Source organism: Lampetra fluviatilis, chromosome 46, assembly GCF_964198595.1.
Source record: "Lampetra fluviatilis chromosome 46, kcLamFluv1.1, whole genome shotgun sequence".
NCBI lineage: Eukaryota > Metazoa > Chordata > Hyperoartia > Petromyzontiformes > Petromyzontidae > Lampetra > Lampetra fluviatilis.
Genome location: NC_136320.1, coordinates 5,295,091 through 5,321,069, shown reverse-complemented (window position 1 = coordinate 5,321,069; position 25,979 = coordinate 5,295,091). Strand labels below are relative to the sequence as shown.

Genomic DNA, 25,979 nt, shown 5'->3' with positions numbered 1-25,979 from the left:
CCCACCGTGAAGGAGACAGTCTGGACTATTTTAAGGTTAATATGCCCGCAGAAATAACTAGGATAGGCTGCTGGATTTGAAGCCTTAACTCCTGCATTCAGCTTCACTGCTCATGGCCCACTTCCCCGCCGCTTCAGACTCAGTAGAATACCGTGCTGTTAAAGAGCACCGGTTGAGGCTGGCAGGGCACATGATGGAGCAGTGTGGCTGGCCCCACGCTCGGCAACCTTTGCACTCGACACTGTACACTCAATTAAGGCTGTGTTGACCTAAGGGAAGCCCCAGGAAGTTTTGTTAATATTTTCACACCGACATTAGTTATGACCGGGAATTGAACCTACATGGATAAGGATGGTAGTGCAGTGTGTGAAACAATGCATCAATTGCTCCTCATAACACAAAGATACCCCGTATAGCCTTTAGAAGACCGGTGGGGCAAGAGCTGTTAGCAAGCAGCTGCTACGAAGGCTGGCACAGCGCACGAGGGGGTGACTGGTCAACACCATGCTCAGCCGCCTTTGTCTCCCCAGTGTTGATGTTTTTACACACCGCACCACTTCCTCATGTAAAGATTATTTTGACGAAGTGAAGGCCCAGGACTGGTTTAGATATCTGCCACTGTTACGGGTCATGAGATGGAATAGAAGTCGAGCTACCAGGTTCGTAGCGAGGTGCGCTAACTGCTACACTGCCGCTCCCGCAGGACACACAATCACATGCATACACAAACACAGACACAGACACGGATGCACACAAAGACACACACAAAATGGGCATATCCACTTGCACATATAATGACATGCACAAGCATGCAGGCTGCACAAACATGCATGTACATAACCTGCTTGTTTTGCAACACATTCATGCTCACACGTACATGCATACGAACGTACATGCACACACACAAAGACATCTGGAAGAGTTGCCAAGGAGAAGAGGTTACGGCCTCAGTCTTGCAGGTAATTTGAAGTCTGTTGCACTAATTAAACGGTACATTTTAAAGTATAATTAATATAAAGTGTTTTTTAATGTGTTGCAGGAAAAGCAGTTGACTTACAAAAGGTCAAGAGTTAAAATCCTGCTTGGCGTCAACTCTGCCTGTCATGCCCCTAGGGGGTTGGTAAAATAGGTACCGCTTTGTGGGAAGTCAACAGCGGGTGTCCTTGGACGTAACCAGCCCCCACCATTGGGATCGATCTTAATTTGTATAACTATAGAAAACACTGCGATTCGATAGAGCATGAATATTTTAAACAAGTAAAGAATTGATTCATGATTCCGTCCATTCAAATGCCACCTGTGCAAATGCGAAGAAGTTAAACGAGATATTTTCAGTTGCAATGCATGCCAGCAATGTATACATTGCAAATAAATAAGCATAATTGACAGGCCAATTGCAAATCCACTGCTGGATGAAGGCCTCTCCCATGCTGTGCCCACCACCACAGTTGTTTCACCATACTTCACCACGACGGTCAGCGCCACGGATCGGTGGACGCTACATCCTGTTTAAACATTTATTTACACTTTTCCTCTATCAAGTTAGCGCCGATAAATATTTCAACAGACCTGCTGTGAACAGATATTTTATTTGTCAAATTGGGGTGGGGGGGGGGAAGATTGCCGATGGCGGAGTGAGGTGGCAGACACCAGCGTGGTGGAGCATTTTGGGTCAACGTTACAACTTCTCGACAGTACAAATGCCCGCCTGCGCTTTGGGCCAAGCGGCTGACACGACACCGGGGAGGAGACAAAAACTTCTGACGGCCGCCCCGCTCCGCGCACAGCAACGGGGCACGCAGAAACTCCCCGGCTCGCTTTGTGCGCAAAAGCTGGTGCACACAGACTCAATTTGGATGCGCACGTCACTCAAGGAGAAAGAGAGCAGCCGTCTCTTTGATGCGCGGAAAAGTCGTTCGCGTGCAACGAAACGAACGAAGGCCGCGGGGAGACGGTCGGTAATCACGCAAGCTCCACACCGCATGCATCGGAAATCCCGTGCACCTTCCAAGACGCGAACGCGGAAGCTTCCAGCGACTCCTTCTTTTTTAGCGAGGAGCGTAAGGAGAACGGGGGAAGTGCTCGGGACAGTGGAGCATGCAAACATATGGTGCCACAGAAGATCCAAGAGGCACTGGCGGTTTATGATGTGCAAATCCATTCTTTTCATTCAACACAGGGGGATTATGAAGCGGCCAAATGCCATTCGTAAAAAGTCATTCGCTGCATCATGCTGATTGTCACGACGCCACGGAGAGAAAAGACACAAACACGGCGAGAGTCGAGGGAAGGTACCTTGATGTACGCTCTGCACAGCGAACCTCGCTTCTGCAACTGGCAGCAACAAGGGAGCAAAATACAGGCACAGAATACTCTTAATTAATCACAGCAAGAGGCACTGGGAATCGCTTCCTACTCGAGTCTTTAACAAACCCAATACACAAATCACCGGGCTAATTACAGGCTAAGACAACAGGAATCAATCTTAATGCCTGCGTAATTTAATGCGCAAGCTTAACTCTTCTCTCTTAGTGCCCGGGACATAATGACGGACGACGGTGAGCATGAACGCAGCAAGAGACAGCGGCCACAGGCAGCAGCCAAGTGCCGGGGACAGCAGCGGGAGCGGGCCAATGCGTTGGAGCAAACGTCGGGCTTGGCTCGACTCTCCACGTGAGGACGCTTGGCCACAGCACCAGAGGAGTGTCCGCAGAGGGGACGTGAGATGCCAATGCATTGTTCACCTACCTAGACAGGTGAGATGCCAGTGCATTGTTCACCTACCTAGACAGGTGAGATGCCAGTGCATTGTTCACCTACCTAGACAGGTGAGATGCCAGTGCATTGTTCACCTACCTAGACAGGTGAGATGTCAGTGCATTGTTCACCTACCTAGACAGGTGAGATGCCAGTGCATTGTTCACCTACCTAGACAGGTGAGATGCCAGTGCATTGTTCACCTACCTAGACAGGTGAGATGTCAGTGCATTGTTCACCTTCCTAGCCAGGTGAGATGTCAGTGCATTGTTCACCTACCTAGACAGGTGAGATGTCAGTGCATTGTTCACCTTCCTAGCCAGGTGAGATGTCAGTGCATTGTTCACCTACCTAGACAGGTGAGATGCCAGTGCATTGTTCACCTACCTAGACAGGTGAGATGCCAGTGCATTGTTCACCTTCCTAGCCAGGTGAGATGTCAGTGCATTGTTCACCTTCCTAGCCAGGTGAGATGCCAATGCATTGTTCACCTTCCTAGCCAGGTGAGATGTCAGTGCATTGTTCACCTTCCTAGCCAGGTGAGATGTCAGTGCATTGTTCACCTTCCTAGCCAGGTGAGATGCCAATGCATTGTTCACCTTCCTAGCCAGGTGAGATGTCAGTGCATTGTTCACCTACCTAGACAGGTGAGATGCCAGTGCATTGTTCACCTACCTAGACAGGCGAGATGCCAGTGCATTGTTCACCTACCTAGACAGGTGAGATGCCAGTGCATTGTTCACCTTCCTAGCCAGGTGAGATGTCAGTGCATTGTTCACCTACCTAGCCAGGTGAGATGTCAGTGCATTGTTCACCTTCCTAGCCAGGTGAGATGTCAGTGCATTGTTCACCTACCTAGCCAGGTGAGATGTCAGTGCATTGTTCACCTTCCTAGCCAGGTGAGATGTCAGTGCATTGTTCACCTTCCTAGCCAGGTGAGATGTCAGTGCATTGTTCACCTTCCTAGCCAGGTGAGATGTCAGTGCATTGTTCACCTACCTAGCCAGGTGAGATGTCAGTGCATTGTTCACCTTCCTAGACAGGTGAGATGCCAGTGCATTGTTCACCTTCCTAGCCAGGTGAGATGCCAGTGCATTGTTCACCTTCCTAGCCAGGTGAGATGCCAATGCATTGTTTACCTACCTAGACAGGTGAGATGCCAGTGCATTGTTCACCTTCCTAGCCAGGTGAGATGTCAGTGCATTGTTCACCTTCCTAGCCAGGTGAGATGCCAATGCATTGTTCACCTTCCTAGCCAGGTGAGATGTCAGTGCATTGTTCACCTTCCTAGCCAGGTGAGATGTCAGTGCATTGTTCACCTTCCTAGCCAGGTGAGATGCCAATGCATTGTTCACCTTCCTAGCCAGGTGAGATGCCAATGCATTGTTCACCTACCTAGACAGGTGAGATGTCAATGCATTGTTCACCTTCCTAGCCAGGTGAGATGTCAGTGCATTGTTCACCTTCCTAGCCAGGTGAGATGCCAATGCATTGTTCACCTACCTAGACAGGTGAGATATCAATGCATTGTTCACCTACCTAGACAGGTGAGATGTCAATGCATTGTTCACCTTCCTAGCCAGGTGAGATGTCAGTGCATTGTTCTGGGTAATCGACAAAGTGTAAACAAATTTAGCGGGTTTTGTATTGAATAACGTTAACTGATTCCAGAAAGTAATGTAAATTACATTAAAAAATGATAATAATCGGCAAAACAACGACGCGGTTGGAACATTAACAATCATAACGCGCGCACCATTAAAAAATGACAAACTCATTAAACAATTCCAGGCTGCACGCCAAGTTATATGTATTCGAGACATTGTACCTTTGACACCTCGGTGAGTTTGTGGAACAAAGGTGCTGTCCGTGGTTTCGGCGCACAGCGCAGACAGATCTGGCCATCCCTTGGCACCGCACGGTGATGGAACGGCTATCCTCTATTGTAATTGTGATGATGATGGTGATAAGTGACGCTTTGCTACGGTGACAAGCACAGCCGGTGGTAAACAACGCGACAACATTGATGAGCGACAATATTGTCGGTCGTGATTCACGGCAGTGGTATTGATAATGGTGATGACTTCACGATTATGATCAAACAAGACAACATTGTCCACGTTTCAACAATACGTTTGCTTGCGCTGGACTGTAATCATTCATCGTGGGTCTCATGACTCGAGTCACAGTGACGAGAGGTACGACGACAACTCGCGTCGCTGACCACCGGACCACGACTACGGCCCCGATGAGACGTGCATGCCCATGGACTTCACCTCGTGACCGTTGTTACCCTTGGACAACACAATGAGCATCCAGGTGTGCAATGAAATATGAAGCCAGACCTCGTGCCTTATTGCAAGTGAACGGGTAAGGCATTTTGGTGTCAATTACTGTGTTCAAGTGCACTCCTGGGAATATGTTCAATGAGATGTGTCTGTTACCCCTCAGTGCTGGCACGTCCATTGTTCACTTCCACAAACAGAGCTCTCCACAGTCTGGGCAGCTCAAAAAAATCCACGTGAGGACCACAATCACCGCTAAAAGGTGCTCTTCCTTGCAGCTGAAAATCATTACCTCCGCGAGTCAAAGTATACCCGGCGGCTCCCGTGCAAGCATTTTCTTGTCATCCAAAAACACCGCCAAAAAAAAATCCGCGTTGCATTCCCCCCCCCCGCCCCTTCCTTGTTTTTTGTCCACGGAGGAACAACGGCGGGGGGTGGGCGGGCGGAGAAGCGAGGCGAGGGGACTGCGCATCATTTGGATGCAAGCCACGTGGCGCGGGCAAGCGACAGGGGGGGAAGCCCGCGACGCTGTGAAGCAAGAGCAGCCCCTGAAAAAGTAAACCCTCGCTCTCCGACAGCAGCTCCTGCGACCGGCGCCAGGCGGGGGCACCACAAACAAACAAACAACTCCCGCCGCAGTTCCCTTCGCTTCAACTGCCGCCTCGCTTATGAGCCAAACCGAGCCACTCGCCGTCGCACAAAACACAGGGCCGTCGGGGAGCGACGCCGAGCTGCCCGACCACATTGGCGACACGAAAACGATGGTGCCGGAAGATTCATCCGGCCAGTGGTGCGGTGCTACAGGGAGCGTGTGGGCTAGCAGACAGAAGGGTGCGCGTTGAAACCAGAGTCGGGGGGGGGGGGGCGTCACCTCAAGTCTGTCATTCCTCTGGGATTAATAAAATAATTACCAATTCGTGAGAAGATTCATTATTCATATATTTTAGGTCACATCGCAGAAATAAAATGCGCCTCATAAACCCGTCCGACAGAGCCAATGAATAAAGTCGTCATGTGAACAAACGTGACAATTTGCCACGGCTTCAGCAGCACCACCCGGGTGCTGGATAGCGATCCACGCTCATTGAATTAGGTACGGACCTTTCACTGAGCGTTACAACCTGCATCTTTGGCAGTTGCGAGATTTGTAAAAATGTCGTCAAGTCTCGGGCCTTATGACACCCATTCTACTTACGCGATCTGACCAAATATTTTTCTCCCCTCCAATTAATTACGAACCATAACACTGGGAGTGAAAAGCTACGTGTTCAATTCATGGGGAGGTAAACTGTGGTTGTCGCCACAAGAATGTGGAATTTCCGCCACTGGCTCAGAGCTGTGAAGAGGAGATGGGCACTACCCCACGCTCTACCGGGCTAGACATCCAGATCGACTTCTGTTGACTTTTACTGCAGTGTTGGATAAAAAATAAAAATTCTTCACCCGTTTCCAAAACTCTTTTTACTGAACCTGAATATTTTAGGAACAGATGAACGAGCCAAGTACTGAACGTCAGATCATCCGGCAATGCGACGCTCCGCGGGATGGAGATTAATAATGAAAGAGATTTGAGAGGAACGGTGGAGCAGCCAGGACATCGCGGACATTTTTTTTTCGTGAACATTTTTTCATCATCATTAAAGAACCCAGCATTTAGTGGGGATTTCAAGAGTAGAGCAAAAACAACCGATAACGTTTGTAAGAAAGCCGGGCGTAATGCTCCCTCAAAAAATGAGGGAACGAACGAGGGTGTCCGGGCTCGCTGCGGTACCATGGTGGGGGTAACGATTGGTGGGGTAACGATCGGTGGGGGGGTAACGATTGGTGGGGGGGGGGGGTAACGATTGGTGGGGGGAGGGGTAACGATTGGAAGCAGTGAATATAAGAGGTGGGGAATAAGATGGCAGAAAGGGGAGGGGGGGGGGTCGGCAATAATGTCACCAAAAAAGAACGAGAGATACAACAACATAAATGCGATGTCCAAGTTTGTCAATCTTGTTATCTCCCAGGGGCATCGGTCACCATTTGTTAAGGAGGGTGGTGTAGTATCCAGACTCCATCCCATCTCCCTTCTCCCCCGGTCTCCATTATACCGGCTATTCATGCTGGGTAGCGGAATGTGTTTTGAATGGACACACGACTTGCCAGTCGCGGAAGCTGCTTACCCCTGTGATTTTCTACAAAATGGAATTGTTTGTCGAAAGTGACTATTTTCCTGTATATTTTATTGTGATTGAAAGATAAAAAAAAAGTTCCAGTCATTCTTAATCCACCGATGGATGAAGGCCCTTCTCCAAGATATGCCAGTGATAGAGGAGGAGTTTTTGTTTCTACCAAAACCCCGATCAGTGTGGGTGGAAGGGAAGCACAATTTCTCATGCTACTCGCCACCGATGTTTAGCCATGGCTTGGAATTGAACCGGGGTCGTTGGGTTCATAGCGCGGTTTGCTAACAACTGTAACGCCGCTCAAAATCCGTGCAAGAAATACTGTTCGATAAGCATTATTTGTGACACATGCACCATGTCATTTCACCGTTGAAACGTAGTTGTCCGACATCATGGTTTACTGTGCAATTTCCAATGTGTGTTGTGTGTATGAATTTAATGTATGCAATTTAACATAATTTAATATTTTGCAGGATTAAACATTGATGTTCAGCAAAAATTCAAATTAACCAAGTTAATATTCATATAACTTTCACATGTATTTTATTCCATTCATCCAGCCAAGCCTCAAAATATCCTACCTTAACCACGATACTAAAACGCAATATCAGCCAGGTCTGGTAAGACACTTTTGGGGATGTTTAATAATTATAATATTCTAGTGTAAATGTACTCTTACTTTCTTTCAATGCTTTTTAAATTAAATATGAACTTTAATAACAAGTCGGTGGCCGGAGGGCAAGGGGGATGGTTCTTAAAGGGAGGAAGAGGAGGTGCAGCGATTGGAGCAGCGTGTGGCACGAATGAGATCCCATGATTTGGGCATCTAAAAATTTTGCCCACGCCACCGACACCAGGCACAGCTCTATGGGAAATATAAAAATGAAAACTTTTTTTTTTCATGAAAGATGAGCAGGACTAAAACTTCCACTGTTTTATCGAAATGAATTTTCAAGGAATTATTTAAAGATACATTTTAAATATTAAAGTTTTAAGACTAGACTGTAATGCCTGGATGCAGCCCCCTGTTTGAAATAGGGCACTGAGTTTTGGGACGTCCAGGTGCGGTATTAGTGTGTGGCCTGACAAGGGACTTATATTTAGGGAGATGGGATGCTCTTTGGAAACAGACGTGGGAATGTTTTTTTAAATGCCTTGAAATCTATGATCACGTACATCATCTTCACGTACATCATCCCCTGATTCACGTGAACATGCTGATGGTGATGATACCGATGGGGGCAGGGGTTGCACTGTGCAAAGTTTTTGTGGTGGCTTCTGGGAGCCGATTGAACAAATCGACAAAGATGTGCACTGCGTGTCAAAAAAAAAAGTCTAATGCTCCCTATTTCGAGTTGGTGGTCTAAAATGAAAAAATGGCCACATGAGCAGTTCTTTTGAGCTCGTGTTCTGCATAAGGCTGAGCACCTTTGTACACACAATGCACACCTCTGTGTGTGATGTTAAATATGTTTGTTTTCCAGACAGCACTCACGTTCCGTTGTGATGGATTTCATCGTAATTTTTTGGGATTAGAATTTTGAAGCATGTAAATAAAAGAAATTGTTTTTACTGCGTGGATAAATGAAAGCATAGTTAAGATGTATGTATAGCCCTTTGTTAATCTAAGGCTGGAGTTGTTTGCTGGCCACCCACCCCCTGGTGTGCTGTGCTGGCATTCATAGGTACAAGCAAACAACACTTTCCCCAACAGTCTGTTAAGATAATAAGGGGGTCTTTGTCTTATATATACATCTATGGGATGGAAATTCAATGAAGATTTTAAATGTTTACACGTTCTTTATAATGCATTTAATATTGTTGAGGCAATGCCTATCAACATACATAATTTCTATACCTCTGTTGTGACAACTTCTTTATTTATACATTTTGCTTTTATACAATTTATTGATTTGTTTATTAATTTTTATTTTCTGAGAGTAGCCTGATGTGATTATGCATATAATTATTGTACTGCATTGATAGATGTAAGTAGCATGATTTTTGTTATATAAAAACTGAAATTATTTATGATTACTTTGAACAGAATCCTAACACTTGAGACACATTTGTTTGAATACCCATGGAATAAAAAAAAACACTTGTTGTTGTTGTGAGAGCCAGCTCTACATCATTACTTACACTTCACTACTATCTGATCGTGGAGTGCCGATTCCAGGCATTACGCCAAATGTTCCCTTCAATGTGCACTTATGCACACTTTTAAGCAAACAATTCCTAAGTAATATTTCTCTCGAGGTTCATTGTAAAATCAACATTTATTTAGGACGAATATTGTTTTGACAAAACGCTTCTATTTTTATGTAACTAAACACTCTCAGTGTCCCCGAGATGCTGTCGCACCTGGATGGTTTTTTTAATCGAACTGCATTGTAAAGCTGACCCTTTTCACCTAGCAGGATGATAAAAAATAATTACGTAATAAATAAAGGGGTTCATTCTTCCCCCCTACTCAATGAAAATCCTCTTCATATCTTTGGTCTCGATTGTCGCTCGACTAAGACAAAATACCTGTGGACAAAATAATAATGTTATGAACACGTGACCGTGAGCAAGGCAACACTCTCGATGGCACAGGAATAACATGGGATCAACACCACGGCTTTGATCAATGTGCCCACTTCTGAAGGGAAGCTGCACATCCCATAATACAGAGTCTAACTAGTGCCATGACAGCCCAGTAATACCCCTTTTCCACTGGCACATTAGAACCATGCCAGCGCAGGGCACTCGCAAGTATGGATGGTTTTCCACTGGCTATTTGCCGAACCAATCCAGAACCAAAAGGTGAAAATCTCTGGCCTCACGAGATATTGACATCTGGTTCTGGGCCAAATCAGGGCCAGGATTAATATGGTTTGTCCTGAGCACACTTGATAAAATGTACTTGTTCATTACGAGTGACATCAGCAGCACATCTCGGGTTCCGCAATGGAAAAAACACCTGAGCTGTGCCGTGCCGTGCCGCTCCGGCATGGCTTGGTTGTACGGTGGAAAAGAGGTACAAGGCTGTCAGGGGAGGCTGGGCCAAACCCACTAAGTTCGGTCCACACGGCCTGCTCACGTCTGCGTGGACGTAGAAACGCAACAGGAAAAAACAATTATTTGGCGACCAAGGTGGTGCTCCACATTTCCATGATGCCGCAGCCGCTCGTCGTTACCTTGACGAAGCTACGGGGCGAGGGCTCCTTCTCCGTGGGTGTCAACTCCTGGAGCTGTGCATCCAGGATGTCCACCAGCTGCTCCATGAGCTTCATAGAGGAGGTGATGTCTCCGGCGTAGATGGTGCCGCGGGTCTCCTTGGCCAGCTCGCCTGCCACGCTGGCGGCATTCTCGCCGCTCTTTATCTGAGGCAGAAACACACGTGGCGGTTCCCTTCTTGTATCCGGGTATGAAGCACGTAGACAACCAATAACCGTATTATGGTGGAGCTCCCATCAATAGCAAGAACACTATACACACATTTGTTTGTAACTGGAGATGTGTAATTATTTCTGTTAGCTGTGCTTTGAATCTGATATGGTCATCAGTCGAAAAACCATATCGCAAAGAACTAGTCTGCGCTCCTTCAACAGAGGAATAGCAACACTATATAATCTCTCTCCTGAAGCCTTCTCCTGGCTAGCACACTTTGACAATGTCTTTTAGCTTCTGAACATATTGCTGTACGCAAGAATAGAGTCTACAGATGCTGTGAGGTGACCTGGAGGTGACAGCACAGAAAACAGGCTACACAGCTGTATCATTTTGTTTTGCTGTCTGCTGTGTGGGTATTCACTGGGTATTCCGATATCCTATTCTTAGGTTTTTTCGGTAAAGTGCGGTTTGTTGAGTCACAAACCGCACCTCTCCATAACAAAGGCTCAGCCTTTGTTATGCAGTCTGTTCTTAGTCTCAAACCTCACCTTACCATATTAATAATAAGTATGCGGCCCTTGCCCCACCACCTTCTCCAACCATTATATAAACGCAGTGGTAACTCCTGCAATCTCTCATTTACTTGATACAGCTGTCGTGGCTGTCACGGTACCACCTGAAGACGGAAGCTTGTGTTGCCTCCGAAACGTCGTGATTTTTATTTTTATTTTATTTTACTTTTTAATGTTTTTACCTACGTGACTTTACCGAAACAACCTAATAATATGAATCATTGCAGTCACGAAAGCTTCAAATCTAGAATTCCGATATCCTCCCAACATCTCGATATACTACCCAACATTCCAATGTTGTGTGATCCTCCTGAGAAATAGAATCTTAAACTTCGCTTAGTCCTTTCTATATGAATAATACATATTATTAATATTGCTCAACAGACCTGCTGATGAGGCTCACCCAGTACAAATCAGTCCAGAGACTGCTGAAGATGGTTTTTTTAATCCTGGAAGGTCAATAGGCTGATGTAGTTTTATATTTAATGTGACAAGACAAGACTTGTGTGTTTTTTGGCGTTATCAATAAACCTTCACGATTATTATTGTAAATGGTTATTCTCGTAACGGCCCTTATACATTTATCCTCAACTCTTTACATTGAAACATAAATCTAATTTATATAACGGAAACAATTTCATATCTACAACACCAGCTTTACATAGCCGCTCATGTATCGAACGTTTCGGTCACACGATTTAAATAACTCACATTAAGCACCGTGACCTTGGCTTGTAACTTTAATTGGCTCATGCCTCATAGCCTGTACGGTATCGAGTCTTAAGCCAACATTAAGTGCAACCATTATACATGCGACTTTATTGCATCCTTCAAAAATGTTGTGCAAAATTCCATGTTAAAAACCAATCAACGTAGTTGCTTCAGATTGGCAACACATTTGCACACGACTCAGCAATGGCCGGTGCCTATACACGATAGAGTCGAGGCCCGACTCCTACCCTCCCCTCTCGCCTGGCCGGCCAGGCCCAGGAAGTGTGGTAAGAGCTCTCGAAAAGAATAGGTGCCTGTGTGGTCTTGTGATTTAAAAAAAAAACATCCTTGAATTTTAGATTAATCCAGTTGCAGTATTAAACATATCTACACAATTATTCAGCCATGTTGATTTATCATGTAGCTCTCCTCTCTTCCTTTATTGTGAGATATTCATCTCCCACAACATGTGCCCTGGTCTTTTGTAACTCCGATGTGGCAAGCATGCAATCCAGGCCCGGCGCTGCCTGTGCAACATCGCAATTCAACCCGGGGTTTGGTCGAAGTTGCTCTGTGTTGCAGAGCCAAGCACAACCTCGAATGGCGCCAACATGCAGGCCATTATTCTTACCGTGTGAAAGATTGCGCCGCTCAACTGCAGATTTACCTTTTGTGCAATCTGGTAGACCCATGGAGAGGTGCAGTTGCTGAAGTCGGGTCCTTTAGCCAGCCAGTGCCCCTTAATAGATTGGCAGTGGTAGAGTGCTGTGCCTGCATAAATCGGCACACAGATCGAGACACCGGCGAAGGCTTTGCAAAAGTGCCCCAGAACTTATCACAGCAGCAGAAACACGGTAACCCGGGATAACGAAGCCTTTGTTGTAGTGCATTGCTGATCTTGCACTTTTTCTTTCTGTGAATCCCTTCAAGTATCTCCTCTGGAATTTCCCTTTGACTAATTGTGCTACCTGTGCAATAAAGTTGTCTTAGTCACAGTGTGGCGACCAGAGTTTTGTTTTATTTAAACCCCCACATGCTTTGCGCTTGTGCTGACTCATCTCCATTCAGATGGATAATAACACACTTTCCCTCAATCTTAAGACAACTCCCAATTGGGTTCAGCTAGCCCAGGAACAGCTCAGGAATGGGCCACGACCAGTAGGCCACAGATCCCACGCCTGATATACAAACGAGGCTCTATGGGCTAAGCCTAATTCCACTTCATCCGGTTTCCTTACTCTCTGCAATTAGAAGGTTATGGTTAAGAGATCAAAAATTCTTTACTGAAATAAAGTTGCATGTGAGTGTGAGTTACATTCAGCAATTTCTCTTTTGTGCTTATTTTCACCCACCCCTGAATGTGTTATAACCGCGCTATCGGCACCGTGTCATGAGAGTGAGAATCGATTTGGAGACCTGGCAGAGCAGTGCACCCCACGTGTCAGAGGAGATTATTTACCGGACTTCTGCACAGAGTCCCTCCAGTGGCCCTGTCACCGTGACACAGTTAGCGGACGTACTTTCCCACATGCTGCTGAGAACGATTTGCCACGTGACAATGAACCAATATTTTTTATTCTCAGTGATGAAGCCAAATATAGTAAAACAAAAGTCGAATTATATCCTGTTTTAGCGACGTCAGTGACGTGGGGGACACACGCGTGTGTAGATTTGGCAAAGTGACCCTGAGACATTACGACCGTTCCTGGGCTCATCCCGGCTGTAATGGGGCATGATTCTAATTCTGGTCGTGCTGCTGAAGCAGGGACCCGAGCAAATCGATCACAAACATTTCTGCCCAAACCGGTTTTCCTGGCTAGATTACGAGCCCAGCGCAGTTTCGGTGAACTTCAGTAATCATGGGAAAAGAGACAGCAGGCTGGGGCCTGTTGCAGGATTGAACTCTTCACACTCTTCCCAGTTTTACTTCGAGCTCAGATTACAATTTTTATTGCAGGGCAAGACAATTATTAAGATAATTGGTTGGATGCTGATCAGTTTAAAAAAAATGGTAATCAGTACCTCACACAGACTATCATCAGGACTGCAAATTGACACACAGCTGCATAAGAGAAGAAGCGGTTTCTATCCGTGGTGTAATTTACTCACACGAGTGAGGTAAATGTTACTTAATACAGAGACGAGATACCTATTTGCAGGGACTCAATTTGCATTATTTAAAGTAAAGTGCACGCAAAAATTGAAATGCTAATGCACTAGCGATTGAGATAACAGAAAAGAATAACAAGCGAAAACTTCACGGAAGCTTAAGAAAGGGCTTTTAATCGGAAAAAGTGCAGCCCTGCAATGTCTTACGCAATGCCACTGCTGAGGGAAGGACCTCCACTGGAGTGAGCTCGAGAGGGTACTTTGGCATACACTTTCCCCACACTGGGCAGACATCTAAAAGCCAGATGGCCTCACTTAAAGTGGGAGATGGCAGTTTACACAAATCGGCGCTCTGTGTGCGTGTGTGCGTGTGTGTTGACCTTCTTTCGCACTGTACGCAGCGTTTTCCGCCACGATGAAGGATATTGACAAATGGGTAATATTGAAATGTCACGTGAACAGCTTTGCTCGAGTGGACACTGACTACCAAACATATTACAGTTCAAAAGAATGGTACAATTTATACCAGCAAGTTCTAATTTAAGCCAAGAGAACAAATAAATGTGCAAGAATAAACCGTCATTAAAACACACAAGAAGGAATTGTTTCAGCTACATGGCGAATGAGCATCATATCAGTCCGTGTTTTCTTTATGGGGATATACTGTTAGAATGTGTTGGGTGTTACGCTTTGTTTTTGCTTGGGCAGGACAATCGCCAGTCGCGGTGATGGCACAAAGTTCAAGGATAATGACCGAGTGGCAGCCAAGGAATGGAACGCGTCTGAGACACCGTTCACCGGGGAGACGAAGCGATGAAACGAGCACGTGTGAAGGGTGCTATATGGATTATTACAAACTCATTAGAGATGGAGGCAGCTTGGGGAGGCATTCATTCAGCAGTAGATTGATGGTGGCTGCTGCTGCTGATGATGATAACGGTAGAATGCAAAACATGTCCCAGATTGTAAATGGATGCTGTAATGCATGTGGTGTCTACTCAAATAGAAAACTTCTATGCCAAGCATCCATTAGAGACAGCTTTTACTAATGTCCCTTCAATAATGGAGGCAAATATATGCTTCATTATCTCCAAGTGCAATTTCATATAAATGATCAGCTTACGTCAAAGAGTGCATCATTATTATTATTATTATGCAGTGTTACAAGCAAAGTAGCTTTCGGTAAGGCTTTCCCAATCCACACGAACAACAATATAACAAGGTTAGAGAATACTTTTCAGTGCCAAGGGGTATTTTATCACCACTCTTGCCAGGGAGCCAACTTGCCAACAAACAACCGCGTCCAATTTTGATTCCATTTCCTTCAACGGCGGCGGTTCTTGTGTGGAGTAACACCCTCTCCAACCGTGGCAATGAGCATCACAACTCTTGAGTGTGATCAGGAAATCACCCTGAGTCTAAATTCACAATGCAAAGTCTTTCTATACATGTATGTATAGAGGCGTGTTGAGTGTTGGAACTATGTTTGGCATTATTATTACTCTTCTTTAATAGAGGTTTTTATGGGTGAGATCGCATAAGTATATAAATGTGTCGTTAAAACCCACCACCAACCGACACAGCCAACTAGTAAGGGTTGTCACGTAAACAGAACGTACCAATTCGTCACTAGTACAGCACACCGGTGTGTTGGAGAGCCAAGCCACAACATTTACAATCTGAGTACGATGTTTCACCAGTAATTACAACTAGCTTAAGATTTGTGGAGAAGTCCACCTGTTTCATTCCTTATATAGAGGCATAGATGTGGTGGATCTCATCAGATCTCAGATGTTAAACAGTGCTGTGCCTGGTTTGTACTTTGAAAAATGACTTGAGCTGCAATGTGACCAGGAGATGACAAAACAGCAATACATGTTTTAAACTATCTGTTCGGACCTTGGTGTGTTACCCCATCGTAGCATGGATTGTTTTTCTCCAGGTGCTCTGGTTTCCGCTCATATTGCTAACGCTCATTAATAGAGTTGGCCAAAATATGTGAAAGCAGAGCCCTATTGGGAAAAAGCCTTAAGAATAAATGAGGCTGCTCTGGGTAAATTAAGAGCATTATAATCATTCTGACACTGAATATTATAAATGTACATAACTGTACCAAAACAACAAGGGAGAAATGCCGACTTGGAGTGAATTACGCTGAGAGACACAAGAGGAACACATGAATTGGAGAACAGATTGGAGGCATGATGTTTACTTTGAGGAAGAGTAAGTGGTTTGGGATAGGAGCTATCACTGTAGAGGATGATGACCAACGGTTGAGACTGATAAGGGAATGGCAGTCAAAGGAGGAAAACACGCCCAAGAAGAAGACACCGAGGAAGATCGGGCGATGAGACCAGCTCATGCGCAGATGCTGGACGGAGTGGTAGATTGTACGACTGCAGAAAATATAAAGTGTACTTGGTGGCAGAATTACGTCTCTAGTAAAGAAACAGCAGCCAGACAAATAACTTAAAATTCTGCACAGTTACTGGCGCTGTCCCTGGAAGCATGGGGCTGGCGCTGGTACTTCATGATGCCACGGTGGCGAGATGTTAACTACCTCACCTGGTATACAAGAGGTCGTGGGTTCGATCCCGACTGTGACACCTGCTGTATATTTGGAGTTTGCGTGTCTCTCTCACCATGGTTGCGTGGTTTCTCTCTCTACATTTAGAACGTGCATTCAGAGTATTTGGCTGCTATAAAGTTCCATGTGATAAGCCACTTGGTTGAGCTATCATTTGTGGCCAGGTCACATCTCAGAACGAGCTATGTAAGCTCAGTGGGCCTAACCTGGTAAATAAAATAGTCGTTCATAAAATAGTTTAAAATCTGTCACGGTCTCGTGATTGGTCACCTATCCACCTAGCACCTGTACACGAGCCGATTTCATTGCTCCATCTCTGCGGCGGACGGACTCCTTTCGGATCCTTCGCTCCTTCTCGGCAATATTCCTTGACGTTTTCTTTTTTGTCTCTCTGATTTCGTGACTGCCGTTGCGCTCACGCACCCACGGATCTAACCTTTCTGTAAAACAGCTTGGGAAACCGGATAAAAGGGATCATAAACAAAAACGAAACGAAACTCCGATCGATGAAATACCGGTGGTGCCCGTGGGACAGGGCCGCTCGGCGGTCTTGCCCTCGGCGGTGCGGGGCCAGGCGATGCCTCGGCTCTGCTCGCCCTCGCAGAACACCGGCAGCAGGTTGGGCTTCTGCGTCTGCTTGGGGAGGCTGGGAGGCTTGGCCGTGCTCTGGGGGTCGGCCGGGCCCAGCTTGCTGTCTCGCTCCCGCGGGCGCGCTCCCTGCAAGCCGCGAGCAAGCGAGAAATAAATAGGGTGCACCATTCCCCTTGAATCGAACAGACCGCGCGCGAAAGTGGTGTGGCTCAACGGTTAGAGTTGTACACGCGGGAAAATGTGTGATTTGGATAATGGTGTCAAATCTACCAAAGTCGAATAGAGATGAAATAGTGCTGAGGGGACCCATCTGAAATATGTGCAGCCGATATCAATTATGTATGCGTGCTATCCCTCTTGAACTCTCAGCAGTGTGTTACGCATGGACAGCACACACACACACAGAGACAAAGATCTTCCGTATAGCCTTCACGCCGTTGGAGGCAAGTATTGTCAGCGAGTAGCACCCATGAAGGCTGGCACGGCATACGAGAGGGCAGATGGCCAGAACCACACCTGGCCACCTTTGTCTCCTGAGTGGTGATGTTTATACACACCGCACCATGTACTTATTTGAGGCTGAGTCGACCTAGGGCAGACCCGGGAACAGTTCAGATAATCGTCACGGGTATTGGTCGTGAGCGGGAGACGAACTCGGGTCGTCGGGTTCGTAGCGCAGCGCTAACCACTGCCGCACCCCTCACCCCAGTAAGCACACACGCACAGACACAAACTACATTCATTTATAACCAGGAGAGAGCACAAAAGAGACAACATAATCACCAGGAGAGCATCCGATCTCGTCAGATCTCGGAAGCATAGCAGGCTAGAGCCTGCATAGCGCTGGGATGGGACACTACCATGCATAACAGGTGGTATATGCTGCGGTGCTATATATATGTCCTGTACTGTACTTTGAAGCCCTATGGCTATGCTTCCTAGCCTTCATCTACCCGCGTTGACCAGCGTGGTGAAGTATGGTCAAATAGCTCTCATCCAGCAGTGTATTCACAGAGAGGGCTGCACGTGTACAATCCACACACACTGTACACGGGAGTGCACATTGAGTTGAGATTCTCTGTTGCAGGAGACCTGAGGTGCAAATCTAGAAATGAATAAAATGCAGAGAACGTGTGCAACTGCATAAAAGAAAAATCTGCACAAATAAAGAAAAGTAAGTTAAATAAAAAGGAAACGTTGGGATTTTTTTTTAATATAAAGTACCAAGTTATTAATTAAATGTTCAAATCAATGACCGAAAAGAAAAAAACAAAACTGCTGGTGAAAGTGCCCTCTGAGACACAACTGAGGTAGTTATTCCAGTTAAAAACCAACCCCGCAACTATCGTGAGCAACTACTTTGGCATAACCACACCATAAATTCTCATTCAATGATTATCTCCTAAACATATTTGTACGTGCTGTAATAAAAAAATAACAACAGGGAAGGGCCTGTTTCATTACTGGCGGTGAGATGTTATTTCCCTTGCCTGCTATGCAAGAGGGCGTGGGTTCGATCCCGACCCTGACGATGCCTATACATGTAATTTTTATCATTTTATTATTTCCCTTCTACGTGACTTCACCGAAAGAACCAAGAAGATATACATTTGTAGTTTACGTATTCTCTCTCTCCCTGTGGTTGCGTGTATTTTTCACTAGGTCCTCCAGTTTTGCCCTCCACATTTAGAAACGTGCATTTAGATGATTTGTCTGTGACTATGAATTCCCACAAGTCATGATGTCATAAGCCACAGGTTGAACACAGGAACTACGATGGATCAACGGCCACCAGCTATTGTGGATCCTGAATCAGTGTTTCCCAGCAGAATTTGTTGAAGCAAGGCAAGCTGAGGTGCGATTTTGACTTTCTCCGAATACCATCTGCAATGTGTGGCCTAGTTAAACAAATGTTTCTGGGTGGCCTGGTGCCATAGGAAAGAAACATCTGCAATTATGTATCATGGGGCCTGTTTAGCCCAGTATTTAAAATTTCATGACCCATAATCCTCTGAGAAAGCGCATTATGGTTTAGTAAAGTTTCACGGTCAGTCATTAAAAAAAACTGTTTTATTTTGTGGAAAAGAATTAGTTTGTGCTGATTATGCTAATAATAAACTTACAAATTCAGGTCAGGAGTTCACAACTGTTGCTGGCTGTTTCTGTAACGCACAAATGTGCGCGATGCAAAATCACCGCATAGTTAAGCTATTGCTTTATTGCTTTATGCCACCGTATAAATAATGTAAAAAATATAAACCCTACGTTGCTGACACTGGTCATGTACTTTTACAACGATTTGCTGCAATGACAAAACTTACAGAAAAGTTTATTTTCAATATGAGGAGATTATTTGCCCTAGATGCAGTTGACAGGCAAGGCATTTCAAATAAAATGGTGACACAAAATTTAGATAAATGTGATAAAGGAGTGCCTGTGTAATGCATAAACACACACGCACATATATACAGAGAGAGACGGAGATACTTTGTATAGCCTTAACAGACTGTTGGGACAATTGCTGTGAGCATGTACCTATGAAGGCCGGCATGGCACACGAGTGGGTGGGTGGCCAGCACCATGCTCGACCGCCTGTGTATCCCTAGTCGCGATGTTTACACACCGCACCAGGTACTCATTTGAAGCTGAGACGACCTAGGGGAGGCCTAAGATCACTTCTTTTAATCGTTACTGGTGTTGGCTTTGAGTGGGAATTGAACTCATGTCGCTGGGTTCATAGCTCAGCATGCTGATTCCTGCACGACTACTGCCCACATATACATAACAAAGACATATACACATACAAACCTTCTTCATGTTGATATGTTTCCTGAATTTAATGAAATGTTGCCGCTCTATAATGCGAATAAATATTATCTCAATGCCAAATAGCTTTTCTTTTCAGTAGCGCGCATATTTTTCCAAATTCGTATGTTTTTGAAGTTCAGATTTTTATTTGTACCCCCCAAACAGCTGTGTTATCAATTGTATTTTTGTAAGCAGATGTCTTTTTCAAATGTGAAATCACATTTTTTTACAAGAACGAGACCAAGTTGTGTTAACATTACACTGAAATGCAAAAGTTCATGGCCGTTTTACATCGTGTACCGTCTATATAATCACAAGCGGTCTCCCTATTGGCCGAAAGGAATCCACATAGAGATAAGTGGTTCTGTGATTAGTTGGAAAGAGGTCACCTGGGTTAGACGGCTGTGATTGGAATGGGGTTATGGGGGTTTTGATGGTGTTGTCAAGGGCAACATTACAGCTATGAAAAAAATGGCCGCCGGTTTCTAATTGGAAAAAATGTGAGGCAGAATTTGAGCACATCCTAAAAAAGCATGCACTGTACAATCGTTGTTTTACATTTGAAATACATTAGTTTTTTTGTCAACAGCCACAAGAGAATTAAGTAGCTGCTCCGCCTTTGGAATTCCCTCCCATCGACTCTATTCCCACGTTATTACGATCTCGCCCATGAAGTGTATATACTCTTATCTACCACAACGTGTTGCTGGCCGCTTGGTGTTTTTGGCCGTTGGGCCTGTACTCAGCAACCGTGATAAAAAAAATACAAAAATAAACTCGATGGAAATTTATGGATGCCCATCCTGGTTTGTGTTGATATACGTTGAATTTCTTTCGCACCGTACGTAACCATCGGAAGCGCGGTTTAAGTGACGTCTGTGGGTTAGGGCGATGAGGAGCGACAGAGAGGGCACAGATTACTCTCACGGTTAGAACTGAGGGATACTCCGACAATCGGTAGGCGGGGGGGGGTCGGCTGGCGAAAATGTGTTGGGGGGCTTGAGGCTACAGCAAAGGTCGTGCGAGGTGGTGAGGCTAATGGGAGGTGAGGGAAAGGGGGTATTGGGAGGGCATAGGGCAAGGTGGAGTCCTGGAGAAGAGATTTAAATGTGCAATGTCCTGGCAGGGTATTTACGGTGCGCAGGTCGGGCAGTTGGTTGTGAGTGGAGCCAAGGGGTTGCCATATGTGAGCTCATAACAATATTACAGGCAGAGTTTAACATCAATAAAACTAAATATTAAAACACATTAACTTAATTTAACAATCAGTTCATATGAAACACCATCCATCAACAAAAAAATTAGAAAAAATACCAATAGCGACAAAGATAATACACATTAACCTTCACAAAAGTCTGCCAATGCTTTCAGAACATTCGACAACGCTCAAACAAGTCGGAGCGTTGACTTTCACCAACTCTGCCAATGTCGAGCATTCTCGTTAAATAAAGTGTCATTTGGATTTAATACAACTCCATTTACAAATGCGTTGGTGCTGCTGCGTTGGCATTTGTGCACAGCACAATTAACAGTAAAAAAAAAACTGCACATTCATCAATAACACTGCAGCCTTTAAATAAAAATACTTAGAATAGGATATGCTTTGGGCACTGGCTGCTTTTTTGCACACTATGAAGATGGGAAATTGCCCACAAAATAAAAATACGTAACAGAAAAACATGTTTGTATAATAGCATGCGAAGAAGTGCCATTTGCCAAAACGTTGTCTATTTTATCTATAAAAATTAATATTTGCTTTTAAGGCTCGGCGTTATTGACAAATGTGTTGAGTTTTTTTTCTTTCTCCCAACAATGTACAGGCCATCTTGAAGGCTACGCTACAGTCGAGGCGCAGATCTCCCTTGCAAAAGGAATTTTCGATCTCACCGGGCTCTGACCTGGTTGTAAACAAAGAAGGCCATTCACCTAACGCGGCATTTCACATCCGGTGGGGTGGACGTGGGCACCCCTTCCAAGCCTTTCGGCCTTAGTAGCCTGTGGGCGGTGGGGGGGGAGGGGCACGAAGTCTGCGGGAGGGTGGGGCGGTCACGTAGACCAGTGGTCTTGATAGAGGGGGGCACGGGGCGGCGATATGTTAACTACCTCGCTAGGTATACAGGAGGTCGTGGGTTCAATCCCGACCCTGACGCCTATATATTTGGAGTTTGCGTGTCTCTCCCCGTGGTCGCGTTGATGTTTCTCTGGGTTCTCTGGTTTTTCCCTCCACATTTAGAAACATGCGTTTAGAGCATTCAGCTGCTACAAATGTCCACATGATAAGCTACTTTGTTGAGCTGTCATTTGTGGCCAGGTCGCTTCTGAAAAATAGCTATCTAGCTCTGTGGGTCTTAGCTGGTAAAATAAAAATAGTTTATTTTAAATAGTTTAAGAAGGTTGAGACTCGCTTATCATAGACCAGCAGTGAGTGGGCATAGACTTTGGCACCATATAACAGGGGGGGCATGTGGCGCCAAGGTTGCAATTAAAAGATTTACGTAATCTTCACCCATGTGGTGAACTATCCACATTAATCAGTGGAAAATTATACATTTCAATTGCTCTGCAGAAATGGCCATGACAAATTATTAAACGGGGTTAAAGTTAGAATGTTGGCATGGGTCATAATTAGGCACCGGGCAGAGAAGAGGAGAGACCCCCACGGGGCTCTTCGGGGCTACGTGGCCACCACTAGACTTTGAATTTTGTTACAAAGGGCTCAACGAGACAAGTATTCCCAGCACTGTAAATGATTACAATACAGTACACACATTGCATAATTAGACCAGTCGTGAACGTAGACTATACACCTACTCCTTATTTGCTCTATCAACTTGCGTTAATGAGAGAGAAAGGGAAAAAAAGAGAACATTTAAATGGACCTCTATTGTGACACTGGCACCAGGCGCTGCCGAGGTGAGAGTGATTTTCCTGCTAAAGTGGAAAAGGGCATGACTAGAAATCCCGGTCAGGTGTCAGCATCCATCTATTATCCCATCAAAGTTAATCAAATGAATACCGTTTTTTTGTGAGATCACCAGTGGCTATATAGAGTCTCATATGATGCAAATGTGGAATTTCTGACATTGGCTCAGTGCCACCAACAGAGGTGAGTGCTGCCCACTGTGACTTTAATATTGTTGTGAGACCGGATGTCAAGGTAAGTGCGAAGTTACTGCTAGAACACGTGTTATTATTCCTGTGTGCAACTCGCAATGCATATCTCTGGGGAAAGACTGTCATCCGCTCACCCGCCCACCCATCCACTCACCCCCCCATCCACTCAGTCATCCCCTCATCCACTCACTCACCCACCCGCCCTCTCACTCACTCATTCACTTACCAGCTCAGCGTCGCTTCTCACATGGTCACTCACTCTCTCATCCGCTCACCCGCCCACCCATCCACTCAGTCATCCCCTCAACCACTCACTCACCCGCCCACCCACTCACTCACTCTCTCACTCATTCCCTTACCCGCTCACCATTGCTTCGTCACATGGTCACTCACTCATGCATCCACGCACCCAATCACGGTTACCCATTCACTCGCTCACCCCTGCGTTCTCACACACTCGCTCGCTCACACATTCATTAAATTCACCTGCTTGCCAATTCACCCATGCATTCACTAACCCTTACTCACGCACTCATTAGTTTATCCACTAACCCTTGCTCGCTCGCTATATTCCCCACTCGCCCACTTGTTTAATCGTTCACTAAATTTATCACGCACTCACCCACTCACTCACTCACACATTTAGCCACTCACCCGTGTTCCTTCATGTGCTCACTCACTCATCAGCCACCCACCCACTCACTCACCAACACATTCATTGAACTCGCCCACCCAATCATCAATTCACCCACCCATTCGCAAGCCCTTGCTCACTTACTCACTCACTCTCTCTTCCATTAATCCACCCACGCAATTGTTTACCCGCTCACTCACTCAAGACTCTCGCGGTGCCGTAATGCCTGAAATTAGGGAAGGTTTAAAGTTACGGTCAGAACGAGGGTTCAGAAAATTATTCCACGTGGCCGATGCACAATGCGGTTCAGCTCGCAAATTTTATACCGTCGAAAAAAGACGGTCAAGTGCATCGCGCGCTTTCAGATGCGCTTCTGCGGCCGTCTGAAACGCTCGTCCTTCCAATATTTGGAAGCCACTGGAATAATGCTCTTTTAAATCGAGATTGAAAACTAATTTCTTCGGAACCATTTTCGTGTTTCGTTTGCTGTCCTTCCCCCGCACCTCCGTTTAGCACAGTTGGCTACGTCTGGCGCGACAGAAGTTCAACATGCGCGTGTAGTACACATACCTCTGGGGGCAGATGGTCAGTCAGCGACGGGGTGGTCGGCGTCCCCCGAGGCCGCCCGGCGGTCACGACGGGGACCGTGGTGCTGCCGTGGCCCAGCGTGGTGACGCCTTGCACTGCGGAGAGGAAGGCAGCGGCCGTCAGCACGCCGTCCCGACACGTTGCCACGCAGGGAACAGCGCGGGCTGCTACGAGCAGCGAAACGTGCACGGCCTGGGCGGCGCAGGCACGGGCGCCATGAGTGCCGCTCTCTCTCGCGTGCAAAACCGGGCATCGCGGTGCCAGATATTCGTGAATTGTGCAATTTGTTTGTTGTGTACACATTGCTCTAGAAGCATACAAAAAATATGATCTAAGTTGCTTGTTAAAATGACGAGGAAGACAAAAGTGAGTCATCACCTCCACGTTTTTAATTGTCATGATTTCGGATATCAATTCACATGTGTTGTTGTTGCGTCACGTAAAGACACAAGCAACCACGTGGAACCAAACGTGGAGTCAACTCAGACTGTACACGCGAGAAACTAACCACGTTGGTACCGTTGGACGGCGATAAATGGCGAGCATTGTCACAGCATTATTTAGCAACACAGAGCACGTAATGCACTTGTCAAAATGTACATAGTGACACCATCCTGAGGACTTAGGAGGGCACTTTTCTATGCAGCTATCCGGCATTTAAAGCGCACCGTTCCAAGAATCGCGTGTGCAAGGAACGGATTCAATTCCGCGCGTTCCTTTGTCAGCCCTTGCTGCAGAATCACATTCATTGGCTATTACACAAACGTATCAAAGAAAGCATTTTTCAACAATGTGAAATAAATGCTTAGAGCCTCTTTATGATATTACTGGAACACATTTCCATTTGAACCACGGAACTTTATCTTTAACAACCCATGCGTCATTGTTAAATATTCCCACACATTTTAGCATTTTCCTAGCGACAAGAGCAGATTACTTGTTTGATGAGCTGCTTCACGAGCTCTAGTTATTTTATATTACAGAAATTACATTCGGATCAATGAATCTTCACTTGGTACAAGGAGGAGGCAAATGTATTATTATATTTATGATTATTACGAATGTCACGAACCACTAGAAATGAACGACTGTGCTCTCGCGCCTCCGTTCTGCCCAAGCCAACCCAGTCGGGAGACGCCGGTTGTGAGTCCTCATACTGGTGTGGTGAAGTATGGCAAAGGGTGGATTGATTAGCGGCAGAGCGGATCACACACTGCAGGATGAAACCAGCCAGATTTTGATCCCAAGCCACGGATAACATCGGCAGTTTATTCGATTAGAACCTGCTGATATCACTTGAATCGCCTGATATTTGGCTGCTATACATTCCCACGTGATTAACCACCTTTGTTGGGCTATCATTTACCTGGTAATATAAAAATAGTCTAGTTTTATTTTTTATGCTTTGTGTGAATTGTTTACCTTTTCTATACTTTGCACAACTATTGTGCCTTAGTACTGTTTTGCGATTGAAACGTTGTGATCCACCTCGACTGGACATCTGTGAAAAGAGCTTCATAGCTCATCGGATTCCTCCAGCATAAACAAATATTCTGATTCAGTAATTCAACACCTGATAGCAGTTGAATCGTATATACAACTTTAGGTTTTCACGGTTGTGCTGCTTTACAGCTCCCCGATGTACCGCGTGTTGACCTTCACAGCGTCCGACAGTTT

At 45.7% G+C, this 25,979-nt stretch overlaps 1 protein-coding gene across 21 annotated transcripts in view; it reads right to left on the bottom strand.

Annotated features, from left to right (window-relative positions):
• Positions 1–25,979, bottom strand: part of LOC144947689 (adhesion G protein-coupled receptor L2-like) — a 343,364-nt gene that overhangs the window by 72,481 nt on the left and 244,904 nt on the right. For 14 of the 21 annotated variants that reach the window (XM_078876983.1, XM_078876984.1, XM_078876969.1 and 11 more), the window contains 5 exons: positions 24,285–24,397; positions 17,083–17,284; positions 12,539–12,642; positions 10,393–10,578; positions 2,296–2,334 (listed from right to left, as the gene is read on the bottom strand). In XM_078876983.1, coding sequence (XP_078733109.1) covers positions 2,296–2,334; positions 10,393–10,578; positions 12,539–12,642; positions 17,083–17,284; positions 24,285–24,397 — 644 coding nt within the window. The remainder of the gene's footprint in view (positions 1–2,295; positions 2,335–10,392; positions 10,579–12,538; positions 12,643–17,082; positions 17,285–24,284; positions 24,398–25,979) is intronic. The other 7 variants (XM_078876973.1, XM_078876981.1, XM_078876988.1 and 4 more) reach the window with 2 other exon arrangements.